This window comes from Eucalyptus grandis, chromosome 1 (assembly GCF_016545825.1).
Source record: "Eucalyptus grandis isolate ANBG69807.140 chromosome 1, ASM1654582v1, whole genome shotgun sequence".
Taxonomy (NCBI): domain Eukaryota; kingdom Viridiplantae; phylum Streptophyta; class Magnoliopsida; order Myrtales; family Myrtaceae; genus Eucalyptus; species Eucalyptus grandis.
In genome coordinates this window covers 47026268-47054148 of record NC_052612.1, presented here as the reverse complement: position 1 = coordinate 47054148, position 27881 = coordinate 47026268, and the positions used below count along the sequence as shown (strand labels likewise).

At 39.8% G+C, this 27881-nt stretch overlaps 3 protein-coding genes and 1 non-coding gene across 7 annotated transcripts; 2 read left to right on the top strand and 2 right to left on the bottom strand.

Moving 5' to 3' along the window:
* The first annotated feature begins 2266 nt into the window (after positions 1–2266).
* On the top strand, positions 2267–2338 carry TRNAC-GCA. Its single transcript has one exon. It is a non-coding gene; the product is annotated as a tRNA-Cys (tRNA).
* A 653-nt stretch (positions 2339–2991) lies between these two features.
* On the bottom strand, positions 2992–8285 carry LOC104446642 (sucrose-phosphatase 2). Of its 3 annotated transcripts, none has more exons than XM_010060477.3 (9): positions 8056–8285; positions 6945–7019; positions 6564–6863; positions 6290–6391; positions 5990–6184; positions 5611–5901; positions 4877–5063; positions 3301–3347; positions 2992–3213 (listed from the first exon to the last, which is right to left on the bottom strand). In XM_010060477.3, the coding sequence occupies exons 2-9, from the start codon at positions 7002–7004 to the stop codon at positions 3118–3120; spliced, it is 1278 nt and encodes a 425-aa protein (XP_010058779.2). In that variant the 5' UTR covers positions 7005–7019; positions 8056–8285; the 3' UTR covers positions 2992–3117. The 3 variants fall into 3 exon arrangements, with proteins under 3 accessions (XP_010058779.2, XP_010058785.2, XP_039171745.1); XM_010060483.3 differs by having other exon boundaries at positions 6945–7030; positions 8056–8275; XM_039315811.1 differs by having other exon boundaries at positions 6945–7033; positions 8058–8275.
* A 1934-nt stretch (positions 8286–10219) lies between these two features.
* Positions 10220–14746, top strand: LOC104446658 (prolycopene isomerase, chloroplastic). Of its 2 annotated transcripts, none has more exons than XM_018859622.2 (11): positions 10220–10901; positions 11353–11559; positions 11644–11743; positions 12202–12284; positions 12394–12450; positions 12528–12680; positions 12767–12845; positions 12965–13113; positions 13214–13348; positions 13457–13586; positions 14636–14746. In XM_018859622.2, the coding sequence occupies exons 1-10, from the start codon at positions 10347–10349 to the stop codon at positions 13493–13495; spliced, it is 1557 nt and encodes a 518-aa protein (XP_018715167.2). In that variant the 5' UTR covers positions 10220–10346; the 3' UTR covers positions 13496–13586; positions 14636–14746. The 2 variants fall into 2 exon arrangements, with proteins under 2 accessions (XP_018715167.2, XP_039163555.1); XM_039307621.1 differs by having other exon boundaries at positions 10223–10901; positions 13474–13586.
* A 1483-nt stretch (positions 14747–16229) lies between these two features.
* On the bottom strand, positions 16230–22425 carry LOC104446669 (calcium-dependent protein kinase 20). Its single transcript, XM_010060499.3, has 7 exons — positions 21069–22425; positions 18701–18844; positions 18435–18587; positions 17897–18012; positions 17486–17653; positions 16680–16904; positions 16230–16596 (listed from the first exon to the last, which is right to left on the bottom strand). Exons 1-7 carry the CDS (start codon positions 21928–21930, stop codon positions 16519–16521), a joined length of 1746 nt encoding a protein of 581 aa, XP_010058801.1. The 5' UTR covers positions 21931–22425; the 3' UTR covers positions 16230–16518.
* Between the last annotated feature and the right edge of the window lie 5456 nt (positions 22426–27881).

Sequence of the window (27881 nt, the reverse complement as noted above, 5' to 3'; positions counted from 1 at the left end):
TTATATAAAATGTCAAAATTTTACCATGTCATGTCGTGTAACTTGTTTAATAATAACGTTGTGGGTTTGAGTTTTGAGAATAAGACACAACTGTCAAACGCATCATTTGTGGATGGAACCTATGAATTTGACATGATGCGACTATGATATGATTATGACCCATGAATCGCTAGCCATATATCTATAGATATTTAAATTTCTTAATTTGTGCATTATCAATATTCTTAAAGTGTACTTAGCTTTCTTACTATAGTTAAATAGCGACTTCAAAATGTTCGACTACGTAATCCTTATAAATGTTTGGTTTTTTTTTTGGATTGACATGGACATCCTCTCCATTTAAACATAATAAGCGCTCTCTCTATGATGTGACGTCCTCTAAATGGAGTAAATTCAAGAAGTTTCTTTATCTTTTGAAGGGATTTTTTTAATTCGTCTTAGAAGGGATTTTTTTTAATTCGTCTTAGATTGTATTATTACTAAGATCTTTAATTCGTCTTAGAAGGGATTTTTTAATTCTTCTTAGATTGTATTATTACTAAGATCTTGCTTTTTTCTTCTTCTTCTTCTTCTTCTTCTTAGAAGGGATTTTTTTAATTCGTCTTAGATTGTATTATTACTAAGATCTTGCTTTCTTCTTCTTCTAATACAATCTTGCTTTCTTTATAATCAAGGGGCAAAATAGCAGGGCTCTGATTACCTGGAGATTTATGAAATAATCTACCAAATTTTATAAATTGAATAGAACACAATTGGTGGAATTTGAATACACAACATTCGATTTTTAAGTTGAAAATCCTTTAGCGTCCTGACTAGCCACGTTAATTTTAGAAATTAGGTTATGCAATATTTGTCTTGAATGTCATCATGCTTTAGTGGCATCAAATTCAGTGGAGAGAGTGAACCTCGCGTGAGCTCTATTCAACTTGAATATATTATATCCCACATCTCCATGGAGCTAGAATTTGCAATTCCAAACTCAACTGGAACAAGCTCCTCCCGCTTTAACTTTATATTGTAAAAAGAGAAATTTCAAATTAAACTCTGAGTTATGCTCGAATTCTAAATCGACCTTTAACCGAAGTTTCAAAGGTATGATACCCGCAAAAAGCAACATCAGATTTGCGCCGACTTTCATAAACATACAAGTATATATGTAAAATTCTATTACCCAATTATAGGTAACTTTCAAGACAACATTTTCCAGTTTAACCTCAATAAGAAAGATAATCGAGTCGCACAAATTTGAAAAGAAATAATTTCAAAGTTGGTAGCACAGAATAGGATACTGTCTGTGCTTTAGGCTCTTCCTACAATCATTGGAGGGGCCAGCCTAACCATGATACGCCCACCCCTTCAAAGAGTTGATCTTGACTAGGGAAGCATGGGTCTCGGAGTTCAGGAAGTAGTTCAACAATACATAGAGAAGGGTTGGAGTGCCCAAACTACTCAAGAGAAAGGAAACTGCTATCGTATAGATACTCTATATCTATATAACGACGATTAGAAAAAGTGTCTCGAGAGGCTAGGGGGGTTCCGCCGTATTAGGGGCCCTTGCGCTCAAGACTTTCGAAGATAGCATTGATACTTTTCATTGAAAGGTCTCTACCATTCTCAGTCTTGATAAACTAGGACTTGTCCGAAAGCCATTCTTTTCGAGCTCATGTAGCTTGTGAGTTTGAGAAGAGCACATCATATTAAGTATTCTACAAAATTTTGGATCATTGCCAATTGTTTCAAAAGTTAAACTATAGTTATGATTTTTTTTTTTAGGCGTAATACTAAGTGTGGAAATATTTCATTTGGGAGGCAAATAGGAGCTTGAAAAGATTCAAAGTCAAGCCATTTTATATTAATACCATGTGAGATTTTATGAAATCATTACCGATTATTATAAAAATTTAAGCTATTAAATTAACGTGTTGTTAGACTAAGATACTCATTGCACCGTATAGACACGGTAAGCCATGTTAGTCGATTGGATAATTAGCGTGGATATTAACTTGGAGCACAAGCATGAATTAGATGATATTAATGTCCACAGACGAAACTTGGGTTTTACCTCGAATTGGCATAGTAAATTTATAGCCTTTTTTTTTTTCCGAGAATTTTTTCAGGGGTGCGGGTTTTATCGATTTATCCGTGGGAAAGATAGGTTTTTGTCTCCTGAACACTGCCGCTACCGCGCTTATGTATATCAAAACAATTGGGATATAGAGGTCATTAATGAATAAATAAAAAATAAGAACAAATCAGGGCATGACCAGGGTCCATAGCTCAGTGGTAGAGCATTTGACTGCAGATCAAGAGGTCACCGGTTCGAACCCGGTTGGGCCCTCTCCTGTCCCCAATTTTTTTTTGGAAAATCTTTTTGTCGTTTCAACCGATGTGAAGACAGTTGTACTGAAAGATGTTAAAATCTTCCTTATAATTTGCGATTATTGATAATTTCCTTATGTATTTATTTATTTATTTGTTAAGAATGATCAATAAATGTAGTCACTTTTCATATATGTTAACATGACCCGATTTTTTTCACCGGCTACGAAAAGAAGGAACGTATGTAGTGGCTCTTTATATGTAGCGTGGAGAAGCTCCATTTAGTTGGTCTTTGCTCTCTCTCTCTCTCCCGCCCATTAGTCACTGACAACGCCTAGAATTGATCTCGCTCCTCATACAGATGATCGTCATTGTTGCCATGCAGTGGACTAGAGGAATATGATCAGGACCGATGGACTTGAACGTGAAGATCACCAAGCTGATGACAGACCCTGCAGACGAGAAGCGACGACAGAGGTTTTGATAGAACTAAACAAAGCAAGAGATCTCGACACTGATCTCATGTCGCTGTCATTGTTCGAGATTCAAAAGCACGATTTTTGTATTTGAAAAGATCTCCTATTTTTATTCACTTTCGTTCACAGGCTCACGGTCCTGACAGAATGGATACCATGACATTCTCGTTCACGGCATTTTGCCTCTCTGAATGACTTTTCCTCGTAGATGAAATCATGTATTTAGCCATCTTCATTGTGGGATCGTACATCAATTATCAAAGCATAATAATAATACTTGAGTCAATCATCACACTATAAACTTGTTACGTATTTAAAGCTTTCACAAAAGCCAGGACAGATGATCTTTCGCTCCTGCTACTGATGACCAAGTCTGATGCAAATGTCGCCAGGTCCATCCATCCGAACCGTCAGCATCCTGAAATGGAAATATTGTCATCCCTGAATGATCTCAAATGCATTTAAGCAAGAATATCACGTGTCAAGATGTATTGCAAAGCCTTACCTTTGTAACCAATACGGCGGAGCACAAGCAACTCTGCTGCTCCTCGCCTTAAAAATTAAGAAAGCAAAAGTAAGACCAATGAGATGTCAAGATTAGAGGAACACATACTTAGAAAAGCCACAAATTTGTCACCAACTTAATCTCGTTGTGTGCCATCATCTTTCTAGGCTCTAATAGATGGGAAAAAACTTTGAAAATAAGCTCAACGCAGAAGCAGTCTCAAAGAGGGAAAGCAAGTTATCTATCAAAATAAAATTATTATCATAAGAAATCAATTTGCAAAATGGAAAGACAAAAACGAAAAAGTTGCCCATCAGAATGGTATTGCCAAGCTTACACCATCAGGTCAAACTTTCAATCATGCAGAATTACCAAACTCGTAGATGTTGGATCATGCCAGATCTCAACCTTCAGTTCAGATGATTCTTCACCCTTATGAAAACATGGCAACAATGGAAACATCTCTCAATTTGAAGTTTACAGTAAATAGGAATGAGATAAAATCACTAAAAAAACAGAGCTAAGTGATGAAGCATTTAATCTCCTGAAACTCCTGCATCATCATGAATGAGATGGACCTCATTTTATATAAGATAATCAAACATGTGAGATGGCTTATCATTGGATGATGGTCTTCCCTGGAACTATTAAATGTGTAAGAAGATGCAATCTGATCACTGTGAGACCCAAACAAAATTTCGAGGCTTTCATCTGTGTTGATAAGTTCTCATGGTAAAACTAATAGAGAAAAGGATAATTGTTCACACTAGGGGAATAGAATTCCTTACACATTCACCATTGCATTGGTGACATGTGTAACCGAATCCTTCAACACATCAACAATCCAATGGATGTGTGTAAATTATTTCTTGCATTAGCGGTAAACCTAATGTAGGTTTTTATGTCTCTCTATGGAAAGAATTCTTGCACACAGCAGGCTGCAACTCACAATGATTTTGTTTGCCATAAGAGCCATGCAACGAGCAGCGGAAAAAAACCCAAACCTAAGTCAAATGGGCATTCAAAACCCATTTATAAGACTTATATTATCCTCTTTAATTTACCTTGTCCTAAATGTCACATGGACATAATAATTTCAAACCATCTCCAAACACATGTTAAACTAAAAATTTTGGATGACTGAGCATCAGCTCCATCTCCCTGATCAGTCAATAATAGGGATTCTATGCTTTCAAATAAATCATAGGAATTATGCCGAGACCAATGCGCAGTCTCTTGTTAAATTAGCAAAGGTTGTAATCTTGCAGTTTTGTTGGAATGCTTTTTATGATGTACTAAACAACGACTGCAATTCCTGCAGTGAGCAAAATTATGATGGGCAGGTATGAATTTGTATGTAATACAAACTTGCAGAAAGCTTTTACAAGGACATCATAGAGCAGTTCTCACATCAATATCAAGAAACCGATAATGATGTATAACCAAAATAAAAGGTAAAGACAACAGATAAGCAGGAAAAAGAGAATACAAATTTGAAAGATGGGAACTATAATCATGCCAGAAAAATTCGTACCACCTCCCTCAAAGAGAAATGAAATTAAGAAAAGGGTCTCACCATGCATCTCCCACTTTTGAAACTTCACTAGCCAGGTGTCTGAACCAATCTTTGTAGGAAATACTTGATCTACCCAAACTCGATATTGTTTCCCCTGTTGGTCTCCATGGTTCCCCTTCAGTGCACTTATGCATTCGCGAAAGGACTGCTCAACCCCAGATGGATGGACAAAAACCCCAGGTGGTTGCTGTCAAAAGGCAACAGAGAGAGAAGAGAATTATTAATCATTTCACATGTAATGCTCAGAAAAAATGCTCATGTGCATATGACCCATTGAATCTATCCCATTTTTTGTTCCCTGGGTCAAAACAGCTGTTCTCATATTTGTGAAAGACTGCCAAGGACACACTGATGGGAAAAAGTAAAGACCCACCTAAAACCACGCAGTATTTATTAACAGTCCATTGTCAACAAATGCAACTTGGATTCTAATGAACCCATTATGACAATGCAATTGTCTTCAACGTCAGTTAGCCTGTAACACCTAGGACCAGAGGAAAGAATACAGGACAAAGGCCATTGCCTCTGGCTCCCACATCCCTAAGCCACTAGTCTGCCTAACCAGCATACATGCTAAATACAATTTAATTAGGTACTGACAGATCAATTGCTCTGAACGAAGGTAGCAACTTGCAAGTGCTTGTCAGAGCAAGTGAAATGGATTTTTTTGCATATTTTGAAAGTTTATACCTATTCCAAATGAAATAAGAACAGTAGAAAGGAATGAGACGCACACAAACTGCTTCCAGAGTTGTGATGTAACTCTCAGAGTTCTCCATTTCTCCACGTCTCCATTTTTCATGTAGTAAATAAAATCTCACTACTTCACCACCAGGACTGAGATTTTCCTTTTTACAGCCGGAAAGGTCTGCCTCATCCCTTGCAGATGTATTTGGACCGAGTCCAAAATGACCGATAGCCTGAATGATCCCAGAAGCACACCTTTCTGTGGCATGAATGATTTTAGGGTTGTCTTTGGCATTTTCAGCATGCCACTGCAACAATTCTTCTTGAGCATTGCTCACCTACACATCCAAAATGTCTATGAAATAAATATGACTAGCAGAGGTGAAACAAGTTCAACACAAATCGATGCAATACAAGACCACCGACCATGACACCATACACATCTGGAATGCTGAATAGTTCAGCATCATTTCCAGAATCACCACAAACAAGGGTATTAGTGGGAAGCTTTCCTTCTGCCTTGAACTTTTTTAGCAAGTATGCAAGAGCTTGTCCTTTCCCAGCACCTTGTGCTAGTATGTCCAAATCCATTCCTCCACTGTAGATAATTTTGACATCCAACTGAGAGGGAAAGAAGAGACCTATAAGTGGCCAGTGCCGTAGGGATACATTAATAATAAAGAGAGAGGAAAACAACAAGAATCTAGGAGATTGATAAATTGTTACCCCTTGTTTTGTCAAAAGCTCTGAAAGCTTCTTTGTCACATCCTGAGCCTTGCTTTTGTCAACATAGAAGCTAACCTTGTGCGGTCTTTGTTCTGTTTCCGACTACATTGACAAGCAAAAGTCAGTAAGTCTTCTTAATGTGACACGTATCATTGTCTATATGACAAAAAAATCTGAGGGGCACATAAACAGAAAATAGAGTATTCAATAAAAAAAAATTGCATGTGTAAACAGAGAGGACTCCTCGGAAAGAAGCTTTATGCATGAGGCACACCTGAAGAGTAAGTTCAGGAAACTTGCTCGCTTCCTCTTTTACAATATTTTGGTCCCAATTCTGATTTAAAATTTCTTCCCAACCACTATCTGGAACCATGGAGTTACCATAGGTTATCTCAGTCCCAACGGACATTATGGTGATGTCTGGAGTCAACATGGGCTTCTCTTTTCTCAGCTGTTTATACAGGGTGGGCGACCTTCCAGTTGAGAAAACTAAGAGGGAATCATGACGGTAGCTGGATTCCCATAAAGCATTGAATCGGAGCAGGGACATGTTCTCATGGTCATGGTGGTCAACCTGCAAGGCCTCTTGTTCAGAGAAAAAATACATAAAGTAACTGGGTTGATGCAAATCTAAAGTTCCCATTACAGAACTTACCATCGTATGATCAAGATCTGAAACAACCATGAGCTTCGCTGAAGAACTGAGCCGCTCCATAGTGTTTGGTTCAACCTTGGTTCAACCTGTCGGCGAAACAGAGCAAAGTTTTAACACCACTGAGTAAATGACAAAGAAGTAGTACAGATTTAACCCAAGTCCTATCTCATAGACTTGTTTCTCTAGCTTGTAAAATAGGGAAGTGAGGATATAAAGAACAATCAATCACAAGACTAAGCGCTATATGTTGTGATTGTAAGAAGGCCTATAATTCTGTAAGGGAGAACAATTTAATAAACTTCTAGGCTGTCATTTGCCGCTTCAAAAGCACCACAAGTTCTCGACGCAAACTAGAAAGACAGACCGGATTGCACACAAATGGTGAAGCTGGATCACAAAATCTTGCAAAATTATACTTTGAATACGAGCACCGTTTAATTTCACCAGAAGATACCCTAAATGAAAATTGGTCTCATCAAGAGCCCCTATTCTATATGGCCTTTAGTAACCATGGATATGTACCGCAGAGCAAACAGAAAAGCCTACATAAAGTGCCATGTACCGGTAGGATGCATTTTGGTTAAGAGTAGTCGCAGCAATTTGAGCAAGCTAATAAGGTAAACTCACTACTAATTCAGCAAAGTACTAACCTCCCATGTAATAACCCGGAAACAAACAGTAAAGCAATCTAACCCAGAGCAAGCTGATTTTAGCTGTCATACCTCACCAATCTCAGGAAAATCACCAACAAGTGTGTTTATGGTATTGAGTGTCGTACCGACGGGCAATCCTAACCAGCTCTAATTGCTTACCCTCGCGAAGCCGGACAGCTCCGACAGGAGTGGAGAAAGAAAAGAAGCGAAGAAGCGCAATTCAAAGCTGTCGACCGCCCCCAGAAACAAAAACGCGCGACGCAAGCGTCGCGCACTCGCGTGTCAGCGGCATTTACCAAGGATTTCGATCGGGGCCGTCTACCGAATCGAAGCAAACGATGGAAAACGGATCGAAATCCTGCGATCGAACTTCTACGGATCTCTTCCTCGACGCGAACTCGTAAACATCGCAATCCGATGACCGTTTTGCTCGCACACTAGAGAGAGGGAAAGAGTACCTGGGGGGAATGCGATTGCGCAATGAAGCCGATGGAAGCTCCAGACAATGGAGTGAGACAGAGAGACAGAGAGAGATTTTGTGGCCCAGCGATCAGGCGAAGTGATAGAAGAGGGGAAAGAAGAAGAAGGAGGAGGAGAATCGGATCCAAATTCGTTGGCGCTTGCTCGTGAAGCGAAGCGATAGGACCGCGGACGGACTCGGCCAAATGGAGCGACAACGTTCTTTTTTTATTTCCTCCTTCTTGTACACTTGTTCAGCTGCGGTTGTCCCGCTCACTCGTGGGCCCCCTTTTTTTTATTTATTTATTTAGATGTTTTATTCCTACATTACATCTCCGCTTTGCTGCGTTGAAATTTTTCGAATCAATCGTGACCGTCGATCGATTGATTTTATTAATGCAGTTGCACTCGCTACACGACAGTTCCATTATCTTTTAAACCACCTCGTCGACGACCGTAAAAAATGTCTCTAGTCATCCTTACTCGTGGTGGGCAACAGTTCTCTTGATAGCGCAACGATCGCCAGTCACTGCGCTCGAACCCTACCTGAACACGTGAGGCGAATCCGAGCTCGGCACCTGAAAGTAGGACCGAAGCAGCAATGCCACTCAGCGCGAATGAATTGGATATTGGAAAGTGATTCGAGTTTATGAACCTTTTGATTCTGAGTTGGCCTCGAGAGAAGAAAAGAGAAAAAACAATGGGAGCGCCCGTTGATCGCTTGTTTGGTGCACGATCGGGCAAAGTGGGTCCCGGAATTCCAAGGGAACAAGGATATTGGCATATTTGGCCAGCGGCACATTCTCGGTATATGCCACTTCTCTTGAATTTCGTGCTAAAAATTAAGAGAAAACGCTATCTTACAATTTCTGCAACACGATCTGATCCTTTCGTTGCCCAATGAGTATCTCTATAAGAGAGTTTAGATAGGATCCTGGCTAGGCAAGTGAAAGCCATTTCTGGACGAGAACAATTTTCCAAATTTCTGTCTCATCTAGATCTCCGGTGGCCAAGGGTTTTTCTTCTCCCTTTATTTCTCTGCTCTTTTGTTGATAAACTGAAAACGTTTGGATGGTGCAACCGCATTAGAAAACGCCCGACATTACCAAAGGAGTGCCGCATCTGCGATGGAATGTTTAATTTCAACCATAATAACTATTGCTCATTTTTGTCATCGTCGCCTCATTAAGGCGATGGAATAAAACATGAGTTGTCCTTCACCATGACAAGAACAAATCTATACCATGGACAAACCAAGGAATTTTTAGGCTGAGAAGCGATTAGGGGATTTGAACTTGTCACCTTAGGAGCAATAATTATTTTAGAGTAAGCCCTACACCGCTATGCCATCATTATATTATTCTCAGTGTAATCATGAATCATCAATCCATAGTTGGACTAGCAAGACAACATTTGAAAGTACAGCTCAAGATGATCAACCTACAACTACATGGCTTGCTCCATAGGGATCCCAGACCCCAAATGGAGTATTTTGAGCAAATACACAAGGTAATGGCAACTTGGGATGGGTGTTTACCTATGGATTACACAAGAAGATTTCTCCCTTTCAATGTAACATTTCAAATACCACAGGCTCTCCCACTTAAGAAACTAATGTCTTTGCTATTTTTTATGCTTATTGCCTGGCAATGCTACACCTATTCGATGGGTAGCCTAATCCAATCATACCTGATTTGCCATCTTAGAGATCTGTTAGAATTCGCATCTTGCCTAAACTTTATCACCCCGGCTATCATTCCCTGCCATCGTCAAATCTTGTATGGCCTAAACCATCCACAAGCCATAGAGGTCCTTTTGGAATACCACATGTCAAGACTTAGCTCGGTCTCCGATGGGCCAAGCCCCGACAAAGTGCTCAAAGTAACAATACAAGATGGTAATTAACTTATGGAGCCGGCCGTCTCTTTATATCAAACAGACAAGCCGTGGAGTCCCATGCGAGAAGAAACAAGAGAAAGAGTAGGGAGGAGGAGGAAGGTTCAGGCCGAGTTGTCCCTAGCTGGGTATCTGCACTAAGGCCCAAGCTGCCAAAACTCCCTGCCTAACGCAACTGCATTTCCCTCCAACAGAGACCCAACTCCGCCGCCGAACTTTGTTCGTTATCCGTTTATTATTATACGACATCCTCTCTCTCTCCCCTTTGTCTCTGTCTGAGTGGAATCATGAAGTGGAATCGCTCTCTTCGCTCTCCAAGTCGAGCTCCATATACCTCCTCTCCCCTCCCCAACCCATTCACGTCGTGCTAAACTCGCACCTTCCTTCCCCAACCATGTCCACGCCCTTCTCTCACTCCCTTCCCGCTCCCCAACCGTCCCGCGCTTCTCCACTCGCTCCGCAGAGCTCCACCGTCCCAATTCGTTACCCACGAGCTCCCAAGCTCGCGCCCTCCAGACCCACCAGCGAAAGCCGGGGACTTTCTGGTTCTGGCAAGCCGAGCGCCTTGTTGGGACGACCCAGTTTGTCGCCTAACGTCGGGAGGGGCCAATTGGGTGTCGGAAAGTCGGAGCTTTGCGGCGCGAGACGGAGGGAGGCGAGATTCGGCCGCGGCGCGAGGCCGCGGGCGGTGGTGGCGAGCGAAGAGAGGGCAGTGGAGAGAGAAGGGGATGGGGAGGTAGGTGGGAGAGAAGGGGAGGGCGGCTATGACGCCATCGTGATTGGGTCGGGGATTGGGGGCCTCGTCGCGGCCACGCAGTTGGCGGTGAAAGGAGCGAAGGTGCTCGTGCTGGAGAAGTACGTGATTCCCGGTGGGAGCTCTGGTTTTTATGAGAGAGATGGGTATACGTTTGATGTTGGGTCTTCCGTGATGTTCGGTTTCAGTGACAAGGTCAACTTTTTCGTTTGCTTTTTTTGCCACTTGCATCTTCTTTTCTATATCATTTTAAGTTCTGTTCGTAGATGTTATTTCGGAACAAAAAGAGTTCGCCAACTCCTTCCAGTATTGCAATTTGAGTTCCGCGCTCATGGGGCCATAGATTAGGCTGATTGAACGAGTGATGCCTTGGGGAAGAATGCTGCTTGTCATCGGGAGAGTAGTTGCAGCATCGAATCGCTTTTAATTCCACGAGTTTGCTTATGAATTTCGTCTCTGCTTTCAAGAGAGAAGAAGGGTTCTTCCTTTAGGTCTAATGCGGGCTTTGTTCATATATACTTGCTTGTTAGCACTAATATTGACATAATTGACATTTTCTTTTTGCTCGCATGACTTATGTATGCAGTTCTAGTTGGTTAAGTACATATACTCTGCTCTTGCTGATTAGAGCTTTGAATCTGAGCAGGGAAATCTAAACTTGATAACCCAAGCACTAGCGGCAGTGGGCTGCAAGATGGAAGTTGTACCTGATCCTACTACAGTCCACTTCCATTTGCCCAATGACCTCTCTGTTCGAGTGCACAGGGAATACGGTGATTTCCTTAGAGAACTGACTGGCAGATTTCCTCACGAGAAGGAAGGGATTCTCAAGTTCTACGGCATATGTTGGAAGGTTCATCTTGATGGAGATGACTAATTTCGTTTTAGCATGTTTGCCTCTGACTTAACATCCAGACCTTGTATTGTATATTTGCAGATTTTCAACGCCTTGAACTCGCTGGAACTCAAGTCGCTGGAGGAGCCAATATACCTCTTTGGACAGTTCTTTCAGAAACCTATTGAGTGCTTGACACTTGGTAAGTGTTCTCGTGCTTGTAACTGAAGGAATTCTGGTCCCGTATGAGATCCTCAGAGCTTTCTGAAGAAAATGCAAGGGGGCAAGAGGGCAAGAGGGCAGTTTCATCATAAGGAAACTGGCATTAAGTTTGCTGTGCTAAAAGAAACCTTTATGTGGAAATTCTACACTTGAAGGAAAAAAGTTCTTCAACTTCAACTATGTTAACTCCGAGCAACTAACATATCAATTTTGGGCCATCTTGTATGGGGCTTCAAAAATACATTCATATCTTGTATGGGGCTTCAAAAATATTTTCTATCTTTTTTTTTTTTTTTTTTAAATTTCCTCCCCCTTTCTCTCTTTCTCTCTCTGTGCATGCCTGTTTTTGGTGGGCTTGGGGACGTCACATGAGTGAATTATGTGTTGTGTATATCAGCCACTGGTGCATTGATTGACTTGTGCTTTTTACCTTGACAGCCTACTATCTCCCTCAGAATGCCGGAGCTATAGCTCGGAAATACATAAAGGATCCAGAATTGTTGTCTTTCATTGATGCAGAGGTGCAACATCCTTCCTTTGTCCTAATCAGAAGCTGTAACATTCTAATAGCTAAAAAAATTTCAACCTGATTGAAGAATCTCAAGAATCATTCCTTTACGTTGTTTGCAGTGTTTTATTGTGAGTACAGTTAATGCATTGCAGACACCAATGATAAATGCAAGCATGGTAAGGCTTTTAGTTGGCTGTTTGCCATTTCTACCACTTGCAGTTGCCTTGCTTCCTCATGTACCGTTATGCACCAGGTACTTTGTGACCGGCATTTTGGGGGTATTAACTATCCTGTTGGTGGCGTTGGTGGAATTGCAAAGTCCTTGGCAAATGGGTTGGTTGAACATGGCAGTGATATACAATACAGGGCAAACGTGACTAATATCATCCTAGAGAATGGAAAGGCTGTGAGTTGACCTCACTTAATCAATTGATGTGTTTTGTGCTTGGTCATGGGGGCTCTTTTGCTTATGTCTTGTACCCAATTGTGAAGGTAGGAGTTAGGCTGTCAGATGGAAGGAACTTTTTCGCTAAGACCATAATATCTAATGCCACAAGATGGGACACATTTGGTGAGTTCTTAGGGAAGCATTTTTATGTCTTTACGGCTTTGACCATAACCTGTATGCATTTTCTTCGTTAGGATGGTTTACATTTCTCTCACTGATAATCTCAATATATACGGTTGTAGGGAAGCTTTTAAAAAAAGAAAATCTGCCAAAAGAAGAAAGAGACTTCCAGAAACGTTATGTTAAAGCGCCATCATTTCTTTCCATCCACATGGGGGTTAAAGCTGACATTTTGCCCCAGGATACTGATTGCCATCATTTTGTGCTTGAGGTTTGAATTTTTAGTTGAATTCCTCAATTCTGGGCTCTGAGCTTTTCGCCAGTAAGATATAACCAAAATGACTCCTTTGCTGTCTATCTCAATTATGTAGGATAAATGGTCAAGACTAGAGGAGCCTTATGGCAGTATATTTTTGAGTATTCCAACTGTCCTTGACCCATCATTGGCTCCTGAAGGACACCATATTCTTCATATATTTACAACTTCTTCCATTGAAGACTGGCAGGTTGTTTGAATACTTTTTAATTGTACTTTGATTTGGGCATTGATGCATAATATCAGCACTCTGAAAAGTGGGTTTCATTTGGTGGCGACAATGAGTGGAAACAAGCAGTTTTCTAATTGTTTTAGGGACTCCCTAAAAAGAATATGAGGAAAAGAAGCAGCTCGTGGCTGATGAAATCATAAGAAGATTAGAGAAGAAGCTATTTCCAGGACTCAAATCATCCATTGCCTTTATGGAGGTTTGGGCTATTCATGTTTTGATTTACTGTCATACGGAAAGTTTATTCCTTTATGTCATCAATTTGATGATAGTCAACACAAAGATGCAGAAAATATTTCAGAGATATGCAAAGATGGCATGGTTATTATAACACCTCCCATGCCATCATGGTCATGATGCTAGGTGCTCCGATCCCTAACGATCATGCTCGATTACCTAGCTCTTGCATTCTAGTCACTATTGCTTAGGCCTGAGTCCACAAAAGTTGGGCTTATGACCCTGGAGTCCATGCCAAGGTCCCTGGCTGTCATCCTGAGTACCTGATTCCCATGCCCAAGTCATTAGTAGTTGTACCCTTGGGTATTCCGTTATGTGATTGCAGTCAATAAGATGGATAGAATGTCTTAGGCTGACACAGAGTGCTTGTTTCAGGTTTGATAAGATATTCTCCTTAAACAAGTAGTCAATGTAAAAGTGGCAGAGCATTTCATACATTGAACAAATCCTCTAACCAAAGTCAATGGTATGACTCCTATTTGATCATCTATAAAATACCATTGTCAGCATACCCTCAAGACTCTGCTGGCTTCAGTAGCATGTCAGTGAGTTGTCGCCTGTTTGCATGATTACTTCAGTCTGTACCATAATAGTCAATCTAATTCCTGTAGGGGAGACTGGACTAAATTTTGCATTCATTATAGTCAAACTTACAATAGTTATTGCAAAAGGCTAAGAAACTGATGACGATCAGAGCATTTTGGGGTTATTAGGAAACAAGGGAACAGAAAATGTGCAACTTTTGTAGTGTTTTCTATATAATTGAGCTGAATTCATTTGTCTATCCTTGGAGAGAGTCAGTTCACATTGGAGACAAATTGTACCTGTACTATGGAAATTATTTGAATCTAAAACCTGATCATCTCAAGGAGATGATGTGGAAAAATTGAAGTGAAGTTACAGAGACAAAAGAAACTTTAATTTATATGAGATAATTGTGTGGCACTGCATTCTGGATGTTTCGGATATATATAGTGTCCTGTCTCTTAAGAGCTTTCTCTCAAAATCCAGGTGGGGACACCCAAAACGCACCGGAGATACTTGGCACGTGATGAAGGAACTTATGGACCAATGCCACGTAATGTTCCTAAAGGCTTGTTGGGAATGCCTTTTAATACAACAGTAAGTACTTGTTGTCAGCCTCTGCTGACCCTCAAAATTTAGTACACCCAGTTAGTAAGAATTACGAAGTTGCTAATCAACAAGCAAATTTTCAGGTTATAGATAGTCTTTACTGTGTGGGAGATAGCTGCTTTCCAGGACAAGGTGTCATTGCAGTAGCCTTTTCTGGCGTAATGTGCGCTCATCGAGTAGCTGCTGATATTGGTAAGATGGAATGAGATTATGGAAGATAAGTGTATGTATCTATATAAGAATGTTATGAACCCCTGTAGAACTGGAGAATCTTGTCTATATGCAGCATTATTGGTGTGGTTTCTTACTGCAGATTTTCTGAATATCCTGAGCCCATTTATGCTGTGTTTAGTTCTTCGAGTCTCGAGAATGAATCGTTTTACATTGTTGGTTCTTCAGTATAACTTCTCTCCCTCTCTTTCTCCAGGGCTTGAGAAGAAGTCACCCATATTGGATAACGCCCTGCTTGGTGTACTTGGTTGGTTGCGTTCGTTGGCTTGAGATTGTACTGAGGAATTCATCACCCAAAGACCAATCGGAGGAGAATTTTTTTTTTTTCCCATCAAAATTTGCCGCAGATACTGTATGTAATGGAGCCCCGTGGTCTTTGCAACATCTTTATGTATCAGCAAAACTTCAGAAATAGATGCACTAGGTCTGCTATTGTGAAAAGTCGTCTTACACTACTGATTATAATTGATTTTTTATAATCATAAATATTTTTTGATAATCATAAATGGTAGCAGAGTCCTAAACTACTGCGTTAAGACTGCGAGAGGAACTTTGCATTATACCAATAGAAATTGTACCAAGTGCATTCCATGATAGTAAGAGGAACTCGTGATTAGACAGCTACTATCTCTATCCCATCCAAACTGGGTGTGAGGTCTGAAGCATGACCGTAGCTCAAGAATCTGTTCCAACCCAATAATCAGCCGTGAAGGTTATCTCGAAGCTTCCTTGGCTATTCTTTTTAAGTCTGTAAGATAAGCGAGTTAGCGACTGATTGCTTATCAGAGGCCCTGTTATTGCATCCACACTCGGCGAATTATGAGTCGAAGAGTTCCATAGCATCTCGTGCGGGATGCTGAAACATCTTCTCTACGGAATCAACAAGTGTAGCATCATATTACTTAGCCAGTTCATTGCCTTCTATTTCCCTTAATCTCCACTCTGTTCTGGGGCAGCTGCATTTCAAAATTTTACTTATGCACTGAAGAAATTTGAATGCGCGGATGCTATCTCAAGATCACTTACCATCCTCGTGGTGATCGGTGTCGGTGATAGAGTAATGGGTCTATTGATCGAGAAAACATGGAAGGTCTCTGAGCTCTAGTTTCAGGAACTTAAATAAAGCTGCCGTTCTAAGTAATGTTTTGCATATCTGCCGGATCCAAAGTAGACTGAGGAGGAGCTATTCTGTTTTCCGTGGTTTCCATCTCAGAGATCAGAATTTTTGGTAAGGCGAAAATGCAAACTTCAAATCACATAGATGGGATTAATATAAAACGGAAAGAGTGATGACACCTATGGCAAAAACAGAAAGATGAGTGGTAAATACAGATAGCGGAGACTCAATCCCTAACACACTATCTCCTCTCTTTAACACTTGACTGATCTGTACAAAATACAAAAGTATGCATTCGCAGACCTCTACCTAATTAGCACATAAGTGACCTCTAACCATTACATTTTCACCTACCCAGATCATGAATTAATGTGGAAGAACCTTTACTTTGCATTACTTACTTTGCATTACTCTAGCCGTTAGCTACATTCATGCCGAAAACAGTGTCTTGCATCATAGCCACAAACTCGTTGTAGTCGATGCGTCCATCCTGGTAGGGAAAAACACTAAGTGTGACTACTTCTGTAATCATGAAAAGCAATACGAGAAGAAATATGAGCAGAGCAGTCTTACATTGTCTTGGTCAACCTCGTTCATGAGCTCTTCCATGGGAACATCAGCTAGGCCGAACCGCTCACAAGCCTGCTGAAGCTCATCCTTGGTGATGTACCCACTCCCATCTGTGTCAAAGTAGGAAAAAGCTGCGTACATATGATCTTCCCTCTGGATCTTGTTTAAATGGAGCATTGCTGCTATGAACTCGCCATAGTCTATGGTACCGCTGTTATCAATGTCAGCCTGCATCACAAGTCATGCAAAGGCACTCAGGTTTGGAAAGACAGGATAAAACATTAACAGTCTCTGCCAAAAGGCTTACTTTGTAATCTTAACCGCATGTCATATAAATGCTCAAAGTCTATCAAATCAAAATTTTCAAAATTCAACTCAGAATAGATGTAATGACTACTTCTATTGCTCTTACAAGAATTTTCTCATGGTTGGCTTTGCAAGCTTTGGTCCAGAGAGTCAAATATCGACTTACATTTATAAATTCTAATGTCTAAAACAAGTACTTCAACAAAGAAGTGCTAATAGATGATGACTGCTCGAAAGGTAGTAAACGAAATAAGACATTTCATTTCAAGTCCTACTACATGGTTGTGTCCACCTAAGTTCATGAGGAGAAGGCTGATTTATTTGAAGTCACCAAAGAGAGATGTCTGGGAAAATAGCTTCTATCTCCCATATTTCACAAGTACCAAAAGAGGATCAGTTTTATGAATAGAGGATGTAGATTTTGAACTGATGTTTCTCTACATGATAAAATAGATTAAAAATATGAAACATAGTCTCCATGTTGAGTCTGAACTAGAACTTACTGCTTGCATAAGACCATGAATTTCTGAATCCTTCAAATTTGCGCCAACTTTTTCCAAACCAACCTTCAGTTCCTCCACAGTTATGTTCCCACTATTATCTGTGTCAATCATCTTGAACATTTCTTTCAGACCAGCAATTTCTTCTTCTGAAAGGATCTCAGCCATGACCTGTATAAGATGCATTCATCGGTGGAACACTCTGGAATATGTGAAAAGCCAAAGAGAAATGCATGGCAGATGCAAGTTTTTCCGGTGCAAAAGTTCCAAGTAATTCAGAGAAGTCTACTTTTTAATAATTTTAAGCGGTGACAGTATAGAGAGACATTGTGTATGATACATAAAACTGCAGACTAACGATCAGTTTCTAACATAAAGCCTTATTTCTGTCAGAATTGGACTAAAATTACGTACTCTGATTGCTATCTTCTTGAGCTTGTCCATGGCAGAGAACTGTTTCAAACGAGTCAAAACTGCAGAATCGAGGGGTTTATCAGGAGCAATGCCATCAACCTGAACCCAAGGATGACCTGCACAGGGCAAAAGCATTGTGAGCATCATGGAAGGACGTAGCAAGGCTCTTGATTGAGTCTGTCTGAAGTCAGGACAGTGAAGCTCTAGTATTTCCAATGATAATGACCAAGAGAATTGGCAAATAGGAAGCAGTCCCACGAAGTCCCAAATGTAAACAAGTTAGAAGTAACTTAGAAAATTTCAAATAGGAAGGATGAGGCAAGTGCTTTGCACCTTCTAAGAATTTCCTACGCTGCCACATTGTGCTTTTACACTCTTACTGATGCTATGGACATGCATCATGGTACTTCTTTACAACAAACAGCAACAGGTGACAACAGCAGGGATGCAACAAATTGTGGCTTTGAAAGAACTAAGAGAGGTGAAATACATAGGTGTAATTTCCAAAATATCAAAAGTAATAAGAATTTTTACTTACAAAGAACTTCATGGGCTGTAAGCCTCTTTTTTGGGTCCCTTACAAGCATTCGCCGTACCAGATCTTTGGCGCTCTCAGATATGTTGGGCCATGGTTCAGATATAAAGTCAAGTTCTCCTTTTAAAACCTGCTCAAATATCCCTTGCTCCGTTTCTGAACAAGAAGGCAACACATAATTTCAAAGTCTTAGTTTTAAGGGTCTACATACACAGATCATTTAAGGGAACAAAGTAGAAAGCATTGAAAGATAGATAAGAGATGCACACCATCCCAAAAGGGGGGGACGCCACTTAGTAATATATAGATGATCACCCCTGCACTCCAAACATCACATTCTGGGCCATAATGCTTCCGCAATACTTCCGGAGCCACATAATAAGGGCTCCCCACCACATCAGTGAACATTTCACCTGTAGAAAGATATATTACTTCACAGGATAGAAAAAGCTGATAAACTTGTGCATCTGGTAACTTGTCCAAAGAAAATCAGTAAACCTGGTTTAGACGTTACTCTGTATTACAAATTCAAAAAGTTTCTTAGAAAATTGACCTCCTTCATCCTTTATTTAATTTTCACCTGTCTGCCAAATCCCAACCAATATTTTAACTACTGAGAAAAATCAAAATCTCATGAAAAAACACTTCCTAAGTACCATAGCTCGATCTCCATCATATATAGCTTGACATGAATAACACATCAATAGTATTCCCATCCCTCAGTGATCAATCCAGTTAAGATCTTCAAGTTTGTATTAGCATCTTCAAAAGCTGGTCTTACACCTTTCTTAGTTAGTTTACTTCTGTAACTTTTCATAAGCCAATTGCAGTACTTGGATATAGATGTTGAATAGGTAATTACAGTATCGTATTCTGTAAAGCGGAGCATAGTCCTTGATGAAGATAAATCACTTGGCAATTTAGGGTGGCAGACAAAATTTAATCTCTAAACGTCTGGTTTCTAGCAGAAATGGGAAAAGTGTAGGTTTAATAAGATGGTTAAATGTTGAACATCCAAGATTGACAAAGCAGACCAGCCAACACAAACGTGCATCTAACAAACTGAACATATATATCACTTTCACTACACACACGCACACACACAGATCATTAGCCCATGCATACAAAGTTCCAGAAAATTCTTCCACAGCTTTGTGAGTATCAGAGGAAAGATAGCATGATCATGGGAAAGGGAAAAATACAAAAGAAACCCACCTAACTAGTCAACATGAAGTTGGAAATTCGCACTTGAATGGGCACAACAGAAGATCATGCACATGCTGTAGGCTATATTTAACAATTGACCACCATACCCACCTCCTCACACCAATTACTCTTAAAATCCTGCCATGTGAAGCAATGCCGCGCTTGTTTCCCTACAAATGGTCTTACTGGATATCCATTCCACACAATTACCAGTTACATGGAAACATGATGATTTACAGCTACAGTTTCTTCAGAAGAGCATTGCTCTGCAAACGTTAGCTTCCAATTGACAATTGATTGTCTTGATTAAGCGGCAAAATAAAACCTGGGATGCATTTCATACACTGCTAGCCTAAGATTGCTTCATCAAATCACCTGAAAGAGCCACGAAATTATGTTTTCCACGTAGCACTAGCAAATCTAGCCTCGGTAATGGTTGGCTTCTCAGGTTTTTGAAGACTGAAAGGACAGATTTCATCATATATCACGGCCTAAGATCTTTTCCTGATGCACCGTACTAACTTGACCATCAACATATGGCGGATCTTATATTACTTATTGCCACTCAGAGTTCCCAATTTTATGGAATATAAAGATATACTCACAAGAGTATCTGTCCTTTTACATATAGTTCGTAATCTCGGTGATTTTAACATAGCGATGGATTCTGAGCATTCAAAAAAATAAACGACAAGGTGAGCCAATTAAAATTGTTGGCAGTCCTTTCAATTCATCTGTTCATGCTACTGAACATTAGTTTGTGCTCTGCCATGTGCACGACAAGCGTGAGGGAGAAAATGGGGAAAGACCAAACGTTCCTGTTTCTACAAACAAAACTGCTAGAGTATAGAGAATGGATTGCTTACTGACTGCAATTTCAAACAGGAAATATTTCTTCCAGTTAGGCATTTTAGATCAGCCTATGTAGTGTATGGACTACAAAACTACCAGTAATGCAGATCAACGCTAGCTATACAATGCATGTAACCTCATTCTTTTGATCCTAAGACAGCTAGCCACTTTTCCAAGCTTCTAGAAAATCTTCCATGCCTTCTTATTCCTTAATGATACACAAGTCGCAGAAAATTGAGACTTAGACTTATGGGTGAGGAAACAATTAGCTAAATCCCCTCAAAATGCAAATATCTTTTTTCTTAGATTTTTCTGTGACCATCTTCATGCCACATTAAGCAGATACTGCATATAGGCATTTCAGGACCCGCAAGTGCCAATCTTTAAGCTATCGCAAAGTGAAGAATAGTGCTAGTGAAAATTGTGTCATCTATACAGAAACAACCACATAAAACGATATGCTAGACCCAATTTCATAAAGAACTCTTAATTTTTGTCTAATTGCAGGTCAAAATACATGGAACTGAGAATAATAAGACATTTAGCAGTAGAAATGAAAAACACAATCCCACGATGTACCTGGCTTGAAGAACACAGACAATCCAAAATCAATTGTCTTAAGTGCCGCATCCTCTTCATGGTTAACGAAGAGGAAATTCTCAGGCTTCAAGTCCCGATGCATCACGCCTAATGAATGGCATGCCTCCACCACACTTACAATCACCCTTGCAAGCTCAGATGCTTTCCTTTCTGAATAATGTCCCCTCTGAATGATCCTATCGAAAAGCTCACCACCAGCGCATAATTCCATCACGACATGAACCGCGACCGCATCCTCATACGCATCCACAATTGATATAACACTTGGATGTCCCGCCAAGTGGTGCATTATCTGAATCTCCCTCCTCACATCCTCCACATCCTCCTCCGTCGTCAGCTTCCTCTTTGCAATCGATTTACAAGCAAACTCCTTATTCGTCGTTTTGTCTATGCATAGAAATGTAGTTCCAAATTGACCTTGTCCAAGCTTACGGCCTAAACTATAGATCTCCTTCAGATTCCGTGTTTTCCTCCCCAGCACCGAATCCACCTGAAGCCCTGCACTCGAAATTCTCTTCATGTGCGTCGGCTTCTTCGGTTTCGCTGCCTCTGGAGGCTTCGCTACCTCCTCCACGACAGCTTTTTCCGGTTCGGCCTGTTTGTGCTCCTGAGCATCAATCTTCACGGGCTCAGGAGGTGCGCTTTGAATTGGAACAGGGGCAGGGGAGGACTTGGATTTCGAATCATTGGTGCCGCTGCCACTCGCATTCTTGCTGCTGTCCTCGCCATTCGGGGGAGGAGGGAGGCGGTCCTCCGGCGGTCTGGAACGCCATATCGCCGCGCTGACGGAACTCAAGAATCCATTCGCACCGAGTTTTGGTCCCACGCATGAGTTCCCCATCAAAAATTCCCACACCAATCTAGCTAACAACTCCTCACGAACCCTCCCTCAGGCATTTCAACAACCGGGTCTTTCGGGCGGTTCTTTATCAATCCCGCCACGCCGGAACGGAATCAAATTGGTGGCTCTCTGATCCGGATCAGAGACCCATCAACGATTCGAGAGAGATCGTCGCACTTCAGCCGAGGAATCAAACTCAAAACGACAGATGAATCAAAGGGTCAAGAGCCCAAAAGGGAAAAGAAGACTTGGTTTTCGGAACACCCGATTAGACAGAAGGAACAAGAATCCGGAACCGATGAAGAACGCCGGACCCAGAAAAAAAGGTAAGATTTTGCGCAGGAATCTTGGCTGAGTATCGGAGGAAAAGCTGAAAAGACAAGGAGGATCGATTCGCTCCGGGAGAAAAGCTTGCTAATTCGGAAAGCACGCGCAAAAGGGGACAATCATCCAGGCTTGTGGCGTGATGAGATCGTTCGTTAGCAATGGGTTATGCCGGTACGGGGCGCTCGATGCATGCACGTGCATGGAAATCACTCCAACCGCCATGTTTAAGACACAAACATATCCATCGTATCTTATTGACGAATTTGGCCCCCACTAAGTTCTCCTTGCATATGGAGGTGTCCATATTTAGTTGGGATTAAGTATGGTACTATTGGTCGGCCAAAAAAGAAATTCTATAGCTTTGATTGTCTAATTCATCACATTTTATAAGATCTTATCCTTTTGCCTTCTACAGTGTAATTGAGCTCTCTAACTTATTTGATTTGTGCCATTGGGGACTTTGATTAATTGCTATTGACAGCTCTGTCAATATCGACATGAGCTCTGTTGATGTGTCAAAATTGGTCAGGTGTTGATGTGATTTGTCATTGCAACACATTACAATAAAAAATTAAATAGAGAGAGAAGGAGGGGGTGGAATTTGGAAGAGGATGCAAGAATATATAGATTTTTTTTTTTTTTTTTTTTTGTGTTTTACCAATATGGTATGTCGCAATAGTAGAGTATACTTAGTATATCCTTCGTTTATAATTGGGAAAAGTACCAAAAAAAAAGTCATAAACCTATTGTATTTATACTAATTTAATTCGAAACCTTTTAATTGTATCGGTTGAGCTTTAAATCTCTTGATAATATGTCAATATAGTCAATCCATGCAATTTTGGCTAGAAATTGCTGATATTAGATATGTCTCAAGTTTGAGCATGAAAAGGAAAATTTCCTAATTCAAGTAGGTTTCCTATTTGAATAGGTTTCCTAATTGAATGATTCTTCTCTCCTCGTGCTTTTTCCTGCAGGGGTTTTTACGTAAGATCTAGTGTTTTTTTTTTCTTTTCAATTTTAATATCGTTATAATTTTCAGAATCTGCCATAACAATATGGAATCAAAGTCTTAGGTTTTTTTTTCCCCTTGATCTTTTGGTTATGGCTTCAAATTCAACAATGAGATTTGGTATTGAGAAGTTTGATGGGAGTGGCAATTTCAACTTATGACAAGTTCAAATGTCGGATGCTCTTACGCGGCAGGGTTTGAAGTAAACTCTGTTTGGGAAAGGGGAGAAATAAAAAAGTATGTCAAATGAAACGTGGGAAGAATTGGATGAAAGATTCAGTTGTGTCTCATGAATGAAGTTTTGTAGGAGGTACTAGTCAGGCAACAATTGCAGGTTTATGGAATAAATTGGATAATATTTTTTTAACAAAATCCCTCACCAATTAGTTGAGGCTCAGGCAATGACTTTTAACTCTTCATATTGCTAAAGGTGCTTCTCTTAGATATCATATTTATGAATTCAATACTATTATCTTTGAATTAAGAAGTATTGATGTCGATGTTGAAGATGAAGATCATGATGTCTTATTGTTAGTTTCACTATCTTCCTCTTATAAGAATTTTAAAGAAACCATGATTGTTAGTAGAGAAACTATTAATATCGAAGATGCCAAGATTAGTCTCCTAAATAAACAGAAACTAGATATAGAATTGACTTTTGAAGGCAATAATGATTATGGGGCTAGTTTAGTTGCTAGAGGAAGGTCTATTGAGAAGAAAAAAAAAATAGTGGTAGGTTCCTATCATAATAAAAGCATAATTTATAACCGTTGTAAGTCTGAGGGGTGTATTAAGATAAATTGTTTGAAACAAGGTAAAACAGTAAATAAAAAATATGAATCGGCAAAATCAAGGGAATGCAAATCGGCAGAACAATCAAAACTACCTATTAGGCAGAATCAGGAAAACGAAAACCCCACTCAAGCTGGTGTTGCTGAAAAAGAAAACCAAGATTAGTTATTGATTGCAAATGATAAAGACAAATTCAATGATGGTTGGATTCTTGATTCAAGTTATTCATACCACATGTTTCCTAATCGTGACTGGTTCTCCACGTACAAAGAATCTAACAATGGAGTTATTCTAATGGGAAATAATGTTAAATGCAAAGCAATTGGGATTGAGATTGTCAACATTAAGATGTACGCCGGCATTGTTAGGGCTTTGGATAATGTCATACATGTTCCTAATTTTGAAGGAAAATCTCATCTTTTTGGGTACACTCGATGCTAACAGTTGTAAGTTTACAATTGAATGTAGAGTTATGAAGATTATGAGAGGTTCACTTTCAATTGATGAAATGACCGAAAATTTGCACTTTGTATTAGTTACAAGGCACTATAGTTATCAGTTCAACTGCAATCTTATTAGCTATGATAGAATCAAAAAACACTAAATTATGGCATATGAGATTAGGCCATATGAGTATTAGAGGAATGGAGGAGCTGAGTAAGATAGGTCTTCTATGTGGTAAAAAAATTGAAAAAGTGGATTTCCATGAACATTGTATCTTTGGAAAACAGAAAAAGATCAATTTCAAGACAAGAATTCACACAATCAATGGCACTTTGGATTATATTCACTCTGATTTTTGGGGGTCTGTAAAAGTTCCTACGAAAGGCCTTGGTTTGAGGTATTTACTCACTTTCATTGATGATTTTTTAAGAAAGGTTTGTGCTTATTTTTTAAAACAAAAAAGTGATGTTTTGTTACATTTAAACAATGGGAAACATAATTGAGAAGCAAATTGGTAAAAAGATTGAGCGGTTGAGAATGGATAACATGTTAGAATTTTGTGGAGGTGAGTTTGATGAGTTTTGCAAAATTAAAGGTATTATGAGGCATCATACTACAATGAATACACAACAGTATAATGGTATTACATAATGCATAAACAAAACCTTATTAGAAAGAACTAGATGCATATTGTCTAATGCTGGTTTAGACAAGGAGTTTTAGGCCGAAGCAATTAATACAATTGCTTGATTGATAAATCGTTCTCCTTGCACATTTATTGAGTGTAAGACACTTGAGGAAGTATGGTCAGGTAAATCTGTTGATTATTTTTCTTTTCGAGTATTTAGATGTTTGACATATGCATGTGTTAGTGAAGGCAAATTTGGGCGACGTGCGGACTCCTCAAGTGCCATAACTTTGCACAAATGGACACTTAAGTGTCAAAATCGGAGTAAAATGAATCACTTGAGTGCCAATCCGACCAAAGTCCGGCCAAAATACTGACGTGACATTTTTCCGGCGAACCGAGCCCAAAACGACGCCATTTTGCATGCTGACGTGGCCAAATAATGCAAAAATGGTGTCATTTTGGGCTGACGTGGTAAAAAAATAATTTTTTAATTAAATTAAATTCATAATTAAATTTAGTTAAAAAAAAAAAAAAAAAAGGAACGGGGGAGGCGGGCGAGGATCAGCCCTCGGCCGCCACCCGCCGCCGGGAAGGGTCGGCGGGGGAGGGTCGGCCGGGTCCTTTGGGTCTGGCCAAGGGTCGGCGACCTCGGCCGACCGATGGCGAGGGCTCGCGAGCTCCTCGCCGCTAGCCACGATCTAGGGAGGGTTGCGGCCCTCGCCCGGCTAGGCCAAGGGTTGCCGCTCGCTAGGGCGACCCCGCGGTCGGCGGTCCTTGGCCCGGCCGGGCGAGGTCCCGACCCTCCCCCGCCGTCGCCGACCCTTCCTCGGCGGCGAGCGGTGGCGGCAACGAGGGCTGATCCCTCAGTTGCCTCCCTCTCATTCCCTTTTTTTTTTTTTTTTTTAAAATTAATTTTAAATTATTAATTTTTAATATTTTAACTAAATTTAATTTAATTAATTAATTTTTTTTTTTTTTTTACTACATCAGCCTAAAATGACGCCATTTTTGCATTATTTAGCCACGTCAACATGCAAAACGGCATCATTTTGGGCACACTTCGCTGGAAAAATGCCACGTCAGTGTTTTGGCCGAACTTTGGTCGGAGTGGCACTCAAGTGATTTGTTTTTCTTCGAATGTGGCACTTAAGTGTACCTTTCGTAAGTTATGGCACTTAAGTGTCCTTTTGGGCAAAGTTATGGTATTTGAAGCGTTCTTTTGCCAAATTTGAGCCTAGAGCAAAAAAAATAAAAAAGCATCCTTCTTAGTTATACTTATGGTGTTAAAGGTTATAGACTTTGGTGTGCCGATTCATCTAAGATTATTATCGGCAGAGATGTTACTTTTAATGAGTTTGTTATGCTTCATCCTAAGAAAGAATTATCTATTTCTTGTGATGAAAATCCGGAAAGTATTGTAGAGAAAGTAGAGCTTGAAGTAATTTATTCGCAACCAATTCAATCATCTACTAATAATATTGAGTTTGAAGAACCTAAAGAGAAACAATATTTAATTGCTAAAGATAGACCAAAAAGAATAGTGAAGCCTCCGTAGAAATATGGGTTTTCAGGTTTTGTTACTTATGCTCTTTTAGTTGCAGAGTTAGTAGGGTATGATGAGCCTAAAACCTACAAACAAGCTATTTCTTCAAAAGATTCAACAAAGTAGTTAGTTGTTATGAATGAAGAGATGGAATCTCTTAAAATGAATCAAACTTGGGAGCTTGTCAAACCACTAATAGAAAATAAAATTGTGGGTTGTAAATGGGTTTTCAAAAGAAGGAAGGTAATCTTGGAGTTGAAGACATCATGTTCAAAGCTCGTTTAGTTGTTAAAAGCTATAATCAGATTGAGAGAGTTAATTTTAATGATGTGTTTTCACCTGTTGTTAAACACAACTCTATTTGGGTTTTACTTATGTTAGTTGCCATGCATGATTTAAAGTTGGAGTAAGTTGATGTGAAAACAGTTTTTTTTTGCATGGTGAACTTGAAGTGAAAATTTATATGGGTCAACCGGAAGGTTTTTAATTTGAAGGTAAGGATTGTCTATTGAATAAGTCTATATATGGCTTGAAAAGTCACCTGTATAATGATTGATAATTGCATATACTTGCACAAATTTCCTAATGCCTCTTTCATTTATCTTTTATTATATGTTGATGATACGTTGATTGCCTTAAAAGATACATCCGATATATAGAATTTGAAGGCACATTTGAGTGTTGAATTCGAGATGAAGGATTTAGGTGTAGTGAAAAAAATCTTAAATGGAAATTCGATGAGATCATAAAAGGGGAAAATTATATCTCTCCCAAAAAAGTTATATTGAGAAGGTGTTAGATTTTGGCATGAAAGATGTCAAACTAGTAAGTACCCCTCTTGCTGCTCATTTTAAATTATCAGCTAATTTATGCGCACAAACAAATGATGACATAAAATATATGTCACATATTCCATACTCTAGTACAGTTGGTAGCTTTATGTAAATCATGGTTTGTACTAGACTGTTATTTTACATGCTGTTAGCGTGGTAAGTAGATATTTATTGTGCCTAGGAAAAGTTCACTAGTAAGCTGTGAAGTGGATTTTGAGATATTTGAAAGGTACTTTTGATTTTGGTTTAGAGTTTTGGAAAAATTAGCAACATTCTGACAAGATATGTTGATTTTGATTATGTTAGTGACCTTGATAAGATGAGGTCTTTGATTGGGTGCATATTTACTATTGGAGGTTGTGTAATTAG